Genomic DNA, 12,200 nt, shown 5'->3' with positions numbered 1-12,200 from the left:
CCCCCGGCTCCTCGGGCCTTGCACACCGGCAGGAGAGCCCCACAGCTGCACACCGTAAGAGGCTCAGTCAGGGACCACCGCCGAGAGCCGTGCGACAGCGGCTACCCAGCGAAGCGCACGCAGCGGAGGTACCACACGGACAACAGGGAATCACTGACCTGCTGACAGAGCCCAGCCCCGAACCGCACACCGACAACAGGGAATCACTGACCTGCCGACAGAGCCCAGCCCCGAACCGCACACCGGCACCGAGGAATCACTGACCTGCCGACACAGCCCAGCCCCGAACCGCACACTGACAACGGAATCACTGACCTGCCGACAGAGCCCAGCCCCGAACCGCACACTGACAACGGAATCACTGACCTGCCGACAGAGCCCAGCCCCGAACCGCACACTGACAACGGAATCACTGACCTGCCGACAGAGCCCAGCCCCGAACCGCACACTGACAACACGGAATCACTGACCTGCCGACAGAGCCCAGCCCCGAACCGCACACCGAACGGCACACTGACAACGGAATCACTGACCTTGCCGACAGAGCCCAGCCCCGAACCGCACACCGGCACCGAGGAATCACTGACCTGCCGACATCGCGGATCCGCCTCCCCACACCAACTCCACCCTCAGCCACCTCAGCACCGGAATACGTCTCAGCCGCTTCCGCCTCCCAGCGGGCTAGCCAATCAGCTGCGAAGACATAGAGATAGAAGTAACCATCAGCCAATTGGAACGGAGCAGCCGCCTTGGCGCCATGGTTATCCTGCGACATGGCACAAAGTCACCAATCCCGAGCGGGTTTCTGGGACACGCCCACTCCCCAGGAAACAACCAATCAGAAAGGCACTTGGGTCACGGCTGGGGGCGTGGCAGTGGCTGCGGTTGGGTGGAGCGGGTGTGGGCCGCCCCGGTAGGGACGGGCAGGCCCGGCCCTGGCTGCGGTGGCTGCGCCTCAGGCTCGATCAGCGTGACTCTGAACGGCCCCAGCGATGTCCAGGCTAACGCTGTCCGCTGCCAGCCTAAAGCCGGTGCCCCTTCTCCAGTCACTACAGGCCCTGATAAAAAGACAGTCTTTCCTCTGCGTCCCATTTATATATTGAAAGGCTGCAGGAGGTATCCCCGAAGCCTCTCTCTGTGCTAAACAGACCCCACTCTCTCCGTGTTCATTCACAGGAGATGTGTTCCAGCCCTCTGACCACTTCCATTGCCTCCTTTGGACCTGCTCTACCCTCATAACAGGTACATTGCAACAGTCTGCCAGTACTTAAAGGGATTGCAAACAGGTGGAGAGGGGCTTGGGACAAGGGCCTGTAGGGACAGGCCAAGGGGAATGGCTTGAACCTGCCAGAACAGGGGAGACTGAGCTGAGCTCTGAGACAGAAGCTGTTCCCTGTGAGGGTGCTGAGGCGCTGGCACAGGGTGCCCAGAGAAGCTGTGGCTGCCCCATCCCTGGCAGTGCTCAAGGCCAGGTTGGACACAGGGGCTTGGAGCAGCTGCTCCAGTGTGAGGTGTCCCTGCCTGCCCATGGCAGGGGTTGGAGCTGGATGAGCCTTAAGGGCCCTCCCAACCCAAACCAGTCTGGGATTCGATGATTCTAACAGGCACACATGTTTCTTGTACTGGAGGTCACAAGGGTGGACACAACACTCCAGGTGGGGTATCACCAGAGCGGAGTATATGGCTGAGGTCTTCATCGACCCATGGCTACCTCTTATGATGTAGCCCAGCACACAGGGGAGTTCTGGGTTCACGTGCACACTGCGAGGTCATGAGGAGCTTCTCCTCAGCCAACATCCCCAAGTTCTTCTTAGGGCTGCTCCATTCCAGTCTCCCCAAGCTTGTGTTTGCGCTTGGGATTGCCTCAACCCTTGTGCAGGACCTTGCCCTTGGCCTGGTTGACCTCTGTGAGGTTCACACAGTCCCACCTCTTTGGCCTGTCCAGGTCCCTCTGGATCCCATCCCTTCCCTCCAGTGTGTCAACCGCACCACACAGCTCGGTGTCATCACAGACTTGCTGAGGGTGTTCGATCCCACTGTCCATGTCACTGACAAAGACGCTGAATAGTGCTGGTCCCAGTGCCAACCCCTGAGGAACACCACTCAGCACTGGTCTCCATGTGGACATCGAGCCATTGACCACAACTCATGGTGTGCAATCATCCAACCAGTTCCTTATCCACCAAATGGTCCATCCATCAGATCTGTGTCTCTTCAATTTAGAGACAAGGATGTCATATGTGCCAGGGGAAGAAGCTGCTAAATAATTTGTATCTCTCGACAATGTGGAACAGTGTCAAACTTTGCACAGATACAGGCAGATAACATCAGTCATTCTTCACTTATCTATTCACTTCAGTATTGACCAACACTGTCATACAAAGGCACTAAATTTGTCAGGCAGTTTGCCTTTAGTGAAGCCTTTAGTTGGCTATTACCAGTCACCTCCTGTTCATGTGCCTGAGCGTATTTTTCCAGGAGGATCTGCTCATGAAGACTTTACGAAGTGTGAGCAGCACAAGCATTTTCCCATGCTTGTTCATTTCCAAACCACCTAGACCCATCCCTTTCCCCGTCTTTGGTTCCTTCCATAAACCTCCCATTATAACTTGTGCAATCCCCAAATGCTCTTCCCCTTCACCAAGCAAAGTTTCCCATACTTCTAGGCAGTAACCCCACTCAGCCTGTAAGGTATTCTGACAGCTTCTCCCATAGACTCATTGTGATAGGTATCACCTCCAGGCCCACAGGGCTGATGGCTCCCCTATGACAGCCTTAGAAGGAGCTGGGACAGAAGCTTCGTTTCTTCTACTGGGTTATTTGGGTTCCCCAGCTTGTGATTGTCTCCTTTTGCTCCTTCAAGTTTGTGCAAATGAGACTTGTATGGATTGATTGCACTTCTCTGTGGTTCTGGGATTAGCTAGGTCAGGGCATTATTTGGTTTTCCCACATTGTCCCTTTGTGTGTGTGAAGGTAAGAAGCTTTTTCGCACATAGCCTAACATTATGATGAGCTGCTTCTGTAACACTTTCTGGTCCTATACATTATATTATCCAACATTTCTATTTGAGAAAAGAGATTCTCAAATCCAGTTAGAGGAGATTTTTACTTCACCTCAAATCCCACATATAGTAGATTTTTCCTCTTACCTTCATGTATAGTTATACCAAGGTTAAAACCAGAGTAGTGTACCAGTATAGCTCCTGAAGGCAGTGTCTGATTAACTTTCTCATCCTTTCTGATTTGGCTCCTGAAATAGCAGGGATTTGCTAGATTATCTTGCACCTCCTTTCCATTCTAAGAAGACAGTATCATTGAAACTTTCAGGTTTGTAAATTGTCCTCTAAGCAGATTAGAGTTAGATCCCTCAATTAACTGACACTAATGTCAAACGTGGACAGGAGCAGACAGGCAGTGCTGTGAGAGCAACAGGAGGAAGAGGATCATTCCTGTAGCATCATTTTTCTGATCACGCATACATATGGGGAACAACAGCAGCTCCACAGTGGATGATCTACAGGCTGTTGAGATCCACCACTGGTACAAAAAGTTCATGATGGAGTGTCCTTCTGGACAGCTGACAGAGCATGAATTTAAACAATTCTTCGGGCTTCGAGGTCTGGATCCAGAGGCCAATGAGTACATTGAGCAGATGTTCCGCACATTTGATATGAATAAGGTGAGTTCTCCTGCAAGGAGATTAACTGCTGCATGCTGCTTAAAAGTGAACCAACTCCTGCACTTTTAGAGTCCTTCATTTTCTCTTACAAACATTAGTGTGGAAAGCTACTGAGAGACACTAACATAAAGTTAGCTAAATGCAAGGAGCAAATGAATGTGTATAATAATGACACAGATAACATGACCACAGGTAATAACACATTACTATCTAACCACCTTGTGCAAATTCATCCTTGAATTCTGAGAATTCCTTATTGTGTATTAATTGATTTGGCCTTATTTGACTAGCAAAATACTAACAAAAGGAGATTTCATTATTATTCTTATATGTTCTTATTACTTGAAAATGTATCTGTATTAGGTAGTAGAGACTACAGGAATCAAAACCAATAGAAATCATTATTATATTCATAGAGGAATTAATTTCCAGGTATTTGGCTTCTGAAATTCACACTGCAGACAGACTGGGCAGACGATCAGTGTGGCTCTCCTCAGTGTTAGGAGGGATAGCAGGTAGCAGAAGCTAGGAGGTAGGTAGTGTTCCTCACTGTGACAGGCAACCACTGGCTGTCTTTAAGGTAAGAACCAGTAGCCCCCTTAATTCCTTTAAGCATGCAATGGCCCTCACTTTTGCCTCGTTTTATTCATATATACTCAAGCCTATGCTTGAAGGCCTGTAACCTCAATAACAGAGAAATTTGGTTTTATGGCAGCCTTGATAATTCAGCTTTTCTCTCTGCTCCAAGGTTCTGAAATGGCTGGAGCAAATGTTTGTGAATCAGGGAGAAGCATGTCACAGAGACACATGAAACAGGTCGGAAATCACAGGGTCAGTTTTGAAGAAGGAAAGCCCAGGGACTGAGCAAAGAGCATTGGTTTGGACAACATGTGAGAAGGTATAACGTGTTAAGGAAGTCTAAGGAATATTACAAAATTCTTAGAGCAGGCAGGCTCCATTAGGGTAGCTGAGACCTTGTGGTGCATGTAATGACTGGAAATGACTGCACATCTCAAAGAATATCCTTTCTAATCCTGAAGCTCTCTGTGATGGTGATAGTGATGCAAAATAGTTTAATAAACTAAGACAATGCATTTAGAGTTCTTGCACAAGTCTTTCCCTTCTGCCATTTCTTAAGATATTTAAGGACTTCAAAATTTGCTCAAGGATGTTACACATCCCAAAGTTCTCCTGTAAGCCCCATGTTATGCAGTAAGCAATGTTTTAAAAAGACTCTCAAATTCAAATTTGATCATAAAAAGATATATTCTAGATAAAGTGATAGTGATCTCAAGGGGAACAAAGTAAGATTGTGACAACTAGTGGAGATGGATCTACATCAGTTAATCTCAGGCTGTAACAGCCACTTAATCTGATCTCCTTTCATAAACAAGGGCAAGGAACAACAGCACCCAGAGGAAGAGCCACTCTGTTGTAATACAGATGATGATGGATGGACTCACCTGCTCCCTGGACCTTCAGATGCTGAGGACCAAAAGGACAAATTTTCAATAGAGTTATTTTAAAAATGGCACTCCTGGTCTCCTTGTCATCTTTGGAGCTGTTTTTGCTTTCCATGACTTTTCTCAATGGAGTTAGGAAAAACTCACATAAGTGGAATACTACAGCGATCCTGGATGAGTATTTGAAAATGCATGATGCTTGCTGTGAAGCAGCAGTGCTCTGCTAGCCCACCTGAAGTCACTATTTATTTATGTTGATTCTGAAAAGACACCTGACTTTGTTTAAATACCTCATTAAACAAAAGCTTCATCTTTATGCTCTGCAATTTGTTGAGGCAATTATTCAGAATCTTTGACAGAAATAATTTTTTTTGTTGTTTCTTTTTAACCACTTCAAGTTTTAGTCAGTGTTAAGTCTGGGGATTATGATCCTTTAGTGTCTGGCATTTTTCTTCCAGAGGAAACAAGAGATTTTTAAGTTTCCTTGTAGATTCAAGAAATGTAAATTTAAAAAACCTAAATGCAAAACAATTTTTCCAGCTGTCAAATCGTGTTCTATGTATTTTAAAACATATCTTCAGTCACTTCTTTTTTTCCAGAGAATGGAAATGAGATCTATGGCTCACTGAAATAGCAGTTTCCCCTGATGACAAAGCAGACTAGTACAGAAAACCTAAGGCAGAATTACCTTCCACTTTTCTTGCAGCCAGGGCTCTGGATCAGTTTTCTCTCCCAGTAGGCCATAGGCAGTCAGCTGTGGTGGGCAGAGAGGGGTTGTTCACACTGGCGATGAGAAGCTCCCCATGACCCGGCTTCAGTGTGCACTTGAGCCCAGAACCCCCCCGTGTGCTGGGCTGCATCCCCAGAGCATGAGCAGCAGCTCAGGGAGGGGATCCTGCCCTGTGCTCTGTGAGACCCCCCCTGCAGCCCTGATCCAGCTCTGGGGCAGCAGCACAAGAGGGACCTGGAACTGATGGAGCGAGGCCAGAGGAGGCCATGGAGCTGCTGCGAGGGCTGGAGCAGCTCTGCTCTGGAGCCAGGCTGAGAGAGCTGGGCTGGGGCAGCCTGGACAAGAGAAGGGGAGAGCTGAGAGCAGCTCCAGTGCCTAAAGGGGCTGCAGGAAAGCTGGAGAGGGGCTTGGGACAAGGGCCTGTAGGGACAGGCCAAGGGGAATGGCTTGAACCTGCCCAAGAGAGGGGAGACTGAGCTGAGCTCTGAGGCAGAAGCTGTTCCCTGTGAGGGTGCTGAGGCACTGGCACAGGGTGCCCAGAGAAGCTGTGGCTGCCCCATCCCTGGCAGTGCTCAAGGCCAGGTTGGACATAGGGGCTTGGAGCAACCTGGTCAATTTTGGTTTTCTTTTTCTTTTAGCTGTGAATCTAGAGAGCAATAAGGTAAAACAGCATCAGAGCAGCAACTCCCTCAGTTTGTTCCTGTCACAGTTTGGTTTCCATTTTCCCACAGGATGGATATATTGACTTCATGGAATATGTGGCTGCCCTCAGCCTTGTTCTCCGTGGGAAGATGGAGCAGAAATTGCGATGGTATTTCAAGCTCTATGATGTAGATGGCAACGGCTGCATTGATCGACATGAATTGCTCAACATCATTAAAGTGAGCCTGCAGGGATCTGTGTTCTTTTCTCTTTCCTTAAAGACAAATTTCACCACGCATGTAAGACTTTTGCTATTCCCCATATGGATGATCCTGGATGAGACCTTCTTTAACTGCATTCTTTCTTTTAGCCGAATTCCCCACAGTCTCATAGTCCACCCCAAAGTATGTTCCAGCATAGTGAACTCCATACGTTTTGTTAGCTGCCTAGGACCTAAATCGCATTTTTCAAGATTACATACTCTGTGACTGTCAGTTGTGGTCTCTGCAACGTGTCCTTCATATCCCCTTTTCCCCATGCAAATCGTAGTTGGAGTGTTACTCCCAGTTAGTTTCTTAGAACCAGCTCCTAAATGCCAATGTAATAAAACATTTCTGACTCTGGCAAATAGTTTGAAGAAGAATGACTGTCAATTAAAAAATAACAACAAAAAAAGAAGTATACAAATAGCTATTGTGGAAGGTGTTGGAATTACAGGCATAAAGATGACCTTACGGGTATCTCAGAATAAATTATCTGTAGATACTGTAAAACTGAACAGATGCAGGAAAGGTTCAATGACCATAACTAATTCATATTTCTGAATAAGTAAGTCAGAAAATGGATTTGATAAAGATTTGAAGCCTGAGGTTTCACAAATAAAACCACTAAAAATATGTTATCAATGAATTCTCATCTGGATATGAATTTTAGTGCTGGGCATGAAGAGACCAAACCAAATCAAAAATATACAGCCTCCTACCGATAACTTGCAATAGAAATACACAGACATCACAGTGAAGCAAGAAATATTAATTGTTTAACACAGAGCTCTTGAAAAACAAGTCCTGTGGGTGATAACTGGTGGCAATTGTCCTGGGTTCAGCAGTAAGAGTTATTTTTCTCCTTCTTAGTAGTTGGTGCAGAGCTGTGGTTTTGGCTTTAGTCTCAGAACAGTGCTGATAACGCACCAATGTTTTAGTTGTTGCTAAGTAAGGTTTACTCCAATCAAGGACTTTTCCAGTCTCATGCTCTGCCAGTGAAGACGGGCATGGGAAGCCAGAAGCAGAGATAGGACACCTGACCCAAACTAGCAAAGGGGGTCAACCACAGCACGTTGTGTCCAGTATAGAAACTGGGGGGAGTCACCTGCAAGGTCCAGATCACTGCTGGGGTGGGGCTGGTTATCGGTTGGTGGGTACTGAGCAATTGCATTGGGATCACTTGTGGTTATTGTTTCCTTTTCCCCTTTTAGTTGTATATTCTCTCCCCTTGTTATTTCCCCTATCATTATAATTACTGGTGGCAGCAGCAGTGGTTTTGTGTTATACCTTAGTTACTGGACTGCTCTTATCTCAACCCATGGGACTTAGATTCTTTCAGTTCCTCTCCCCATCCCTCCACGAGTGGGGTGGGGGAGGGGAGGGGAAAAAGTGTGGAGTGGGCGAGCAGCTGCATGGTTCAGAGTTACCAGCTGGGCTTAAACCACGACAGCAATTAATTTACTGCCCTTTGGCTTTTGTGTAGTTCAGTGTCTTTCTTGGCATACTTAGCGAGTTGCTAAGGTGATACTTGGATTTGGTAAAACAGCATTTGAAAAAGAATGAAGAATCTACATATCAGAACATAAAAACTAGAAAATTAGTAGTCTTAGAATCAATGTGAAGGCTCTGGAATCCTGTATTTCATGGACATCCTTAAACAAAGGTTAAAAAAAGCATAGAAAGAGAACCCTTCACTATATGGTTATGAATAAGATGAATTCCAGTAAACAGTAATGAATAATGATTAACCTTTGTTTACTGAAAATTAATTTCCAGTGAGCTTCAGGGAGAAAGATGACATACACAAAGCAGTATATAAATGGAAATAGGAAAAGCAAGAACAGAAATAAATGATCACAGCATATAACAAAGGAATTTCATAATGTCAAATCCAAAGGGTGTTTGACAGTGTTTATGGGCCTTGGTGGACCATAGGGTAATAAAAAGTGAATCAAGTAGGTGGATCCTGATTCTGCCATTTCTGCAATGCTTAACTGCTACCTAAGCAGATTTAGGGTGATCCTCTGGGTTTCCCTACTCATTCTGTGCTTCAGAACCATGCTCCCTTTGCACCTTTCAGTGCCAACTGTAAGGCCTGAATATTTCTGCTGTGTTTAACTATGATGCTGTTCATTTGTATGGGGAAGGTACCAGGCATGACTGCCTTGTTCTGAATCAATGCTGGCAGGCTGCAGAGGAATCTCTCTCATTTTTCTGGGAGCCATTAAGCAGCTTCCTGTTATTCTTGCTCTTTTCTTTTAGGCTATTCGAGCTATTAATGGTGGTGACCATGAAACTAGTGCAGAAGAGTTCACCAACAGAGTCTTCAACAAAATTGATGTGAATGGAGATGGTAAAGGCCTTGTCTACATCATCTAACACAGATAGTCTCTGTGCTACAGAGAGACATCCATGTCTTCCTTTCTTGATTGAACTTTATGCCTCCTCATTTTATATTTGTGTTATACGAATTCTCATCCAAGAATGCATTCTCCATGAATTTTGCGAAGCATTCTTTCCTTGCATCATACATCATCAACATGACAGGTTTTTTTCCCCACACAAACTCTCAGCTGTGCTGTCCACATGAGTTTGGTAGTGGGGTTTTGGAGCAGATTTGCTTGGTTTGGGTTTGGTTTTTTCTTTTTTCCTTTTTGTATGTTGCTGTGTAGCTGATGTCAGAGGTAGAAGTGGGAAATATCAACAAATGTCCCAAACTGCTCCTAAATATTTCAGCAGCAGGGAAAGGAAGAACTGGAATTTAATGAAGTTCACAGTTTCTTTACTGGGTCTGCTATAGGCAGTACAGCAAGCACATGAGCACATGAAGTGCTGTGATCCAGTCAGTCAAAAGCTGGTCAAGGCCACTGTAGTTGCTATTTGCCCTGAGACATACATGGCTCCTTCATGTGCTTATTATCTTCTGACATGCCCTTTTGTTATTCCAGAAGAATTCTGCCAAGCTGCTTCCCTGCACAGGGGCTTTTTGACCTAGGACAGAAAAACTATTTCTGCCTGCACAGCTCCCTTCTGTCACTTCTTTCAAACATGATAACCAGCAAGTATGGGGTAGGTTATGACCTTGACAGGTTAGGCCAAAAAGGAAGCAACTAATACAGCCTTACTTACAGGATGATCCCACTATGATTTCACTCTTCAGCTATGCACTTCCTCTGTTCTTTCTTACGTGCCCTTTCCCTGATGTGGGGAAAGGAAGGAAAGGAAGCTGGAGTAGCCTGGATATTGGGGAAGTTTCATATGAACTTAAAAAAAAGACCTCTGAGGCCTCTTGGTGCTTTAGAACACTGCATGTATAGTAAGTGGTCTCTAAAGTTAGATTACCATACTCCTTTTCCTGTTCAAATGTGGATAGATATGATTGTAATTTCCTCTGTCTGTGCCTTCACAGGTGAACTTTCTCTGGAAGAATTTGTGGAGGGAGCAAGGAAAGATGACGAGTTCATGGAGGTTATGATGAAAAGTTTGGACCTGTCACACATTGTGGCCATGATCAACAACCGTCGTCATAGTGTATAAACCAAGCTGGTCAAAAACACTCTGCCAATAGCCAGAAGGATGTACATACACCAGGAAGGAGACACAGCATTTTTTAACAACAAAAAATGTCCATAAACATGCATATGGAACTGCAAACAGAAAGATACTGTTGTATTTGTGTATCTGAGTGCCTGTTCCTGTACAAATATTGAAACTCAGCCACATGCACGCAGGACAGGTTCAGAAAAAGTAATTTGAATGGCAGTGCTTGACTTGACCTCCTAAAATGTAAAAGCCAAGTTTCAAGGCATGAATTTCCTCTTTATTCTGTGTCCTTGACTGTAAAGTGGCAATGGACTAAAAATAACACTACGTTTATGAAGACCGCTGTCAGAGCTGGATGATGGAATGTGGAGAATTTCTGATGTGTACAAACAGGAGCATCAAACTGTTATCAATATGAAGAACTACCAAAAGAATATAACTTCCACTGTTCTTGTCATTGTATTAGGTCATAAACACCAGCATGTTTGTCCATACAACATTTGCTTAGATCTGGTAGTCTCTACAGAAATAGCTTTATTCATAAGATCTCAGAACCAAAATAAAAATCAACCTGACAACAACAAATCTGTTCCCAGCTGCACTGTCAGTAATGCTGTTTGCAGCTTTCTGTGATCAAAGAGCTCTTTACCAAACAAATCAACAGTTTAGGAACAGCTTCTGCAACTGAATAAAATACACTACTCTGTTTCCCAAGACAGAAAAATTTCCTGAGAAAACTATTTTTTACAGTAGTTGTCTTACTTCTCTCCTTTCATACAACTGAATAAATGAAGTATGTGGAGTTATTCTTAATATTGCTGCTTCACACATCTTTTATTGGATTTTCTTTTTATTCTTGGGGAGAAAACCCAAGAAGCAAAAGGAACAAAACTCAGTGAAGTGACTTTGTGACTACTGAAGTTGATACTTTAGATCAGCATGCCACAAATGACTCTGTGTCTTTGTACATGATGGGAAGAGCGATGTAGCATAATAGAAACTGAGGAAACTTTGTCTTGTTCACTAACAAGACATTAAGTAAGGTCAGAATCAGAAAGTCCTTTGAATCTGGAGAGAGAATCAGAAGTTAAGAGGAATTCAGGAAAAGTTCAGCAGAGTGCCTGTGCCAGTTGGGCATGTTTCTCTTGTGCAGGAGAACTTGCAGACCAGTAACAAGACTTGAGAGTGGATTTAATCTTGCTTATAGTTAACCTTCTATGATGGCCTATGTATAACAAAGTGTCTACGCTTCTCTCTAAGTCACTGGAGATTTAGTCAGTATTGTCACTGGAGTGAGTGATCACGTTTAGAATAGGCACCAACATGTTGCCAGGTGGACTTACACCCTAGGTCCTACTGTTATGTTCATGTCTGCAGTTGTAGAGCTTCTGAGAGGACTCACAACCTGGGTATTGTAAATATCGCTCATTTTGCCAGGGGATTATTATGAGTATGTGCTGTTGGACTCTTGTTCCTTTGGACTGATTGTTGTGGTTTAAACACAGTCGGTAACTCCGCACCAGCAGCTGCCTGCTCACCCCCGGGTTGGGATGCAGAGGAGAATCGGAAGAATATAAATCCCATGGGTGGAGATAAGAACAGTTTAATAATTAAACTGTAATACTAACGATAAGGGAAGAAAATATAAAACCAAAAAAGAGAAAGGCAAAAAACAACACTAACCAGCAGTGATGCCGAATACAATCATTCAGCACTCACTGATACCCAGCCTGGGCCAAGCAGTGATCAGCCCCTTCTGGGTAACTCCCCCCACTTTCTATCCCAAGCATGATGTTCTCAGACTGAAGCCAAAACACAGCACTGCACCAGATGCTTGGAAGATTTACTCCATCCCAGCTGGAACCAGGATACTGATGAAG

The 12,200-nt window shown here is 45.0% G+C and overlaps 2 protein-coding genes across 2 annotated transcripts in view; one reads left to right on the top strand and one right to left on the bottom strand.

Annotated features, from left to right (window-relative positions):
• The window catches only part of LOC101871378 (golgin subfamily B member 1), a 45,981-nt gene extending 45,372 nt beyond the window's left edge, over nucleotides 1–609 (bottom strand). The window contains exon 1 of the mRNA XM_013130721.3: nucleotides 588–609. The gene's annotated coding sequence lies outside the window, so the exon portion shown is untranslated. The remainder of the gene's footprint in view (nucleotides 1–587) is intronic.
• Nucleotides 610–926: 317 nt separating this feature from the next.
• LOC101871549 (guanylyl cyclase-activating protein 1-like) lies at nucleotides 927–11,082 on the top strand. Its single transcript, XM_005141307.3, has 5 exons — nucleotides 927–1,242; nucleotides 3,402–3,679; nucleotides 6,604–6,753; nucleotides 9,040–9,130; nucleotides 10,187–11,082. Exons 2-5 carry the CDS (start codon nucleotides 3,482–3,484, stop codon nucleotides 10,312–10,314), a joined length of 567 nt encoding a protein of 188 aa, XP_005141364.1. The 5' UTR covers nucleotides 927–1,242; nucleotides 3,402–3,481; the 3' UTR covers nucleotides 10,315–11,082.
• The last annotated feature ends 1,118 nt before the right edge of the window (nucleotides 11,083–12,200 follow it).

The sequence above is a fragment of the Melopsittacus undulatus genome, chromosome 5, assembly GCF_012275295.1.
Source record: "Melopsittacus undulatus isolate bMelUnd1 chromosome 5, bMelUnd1.mat.Z, whole genome shotgun sequence".
Lineage (NCBI taxonomy): Eukaryota > Metazoa > Chordata > Aves > Psittaciformes > Psittaculidae > Melopsittacus > Melopsittacus undulatus.
This window is presented reverse-complemented; position numbering and strand designations above follow the sequence as displayed.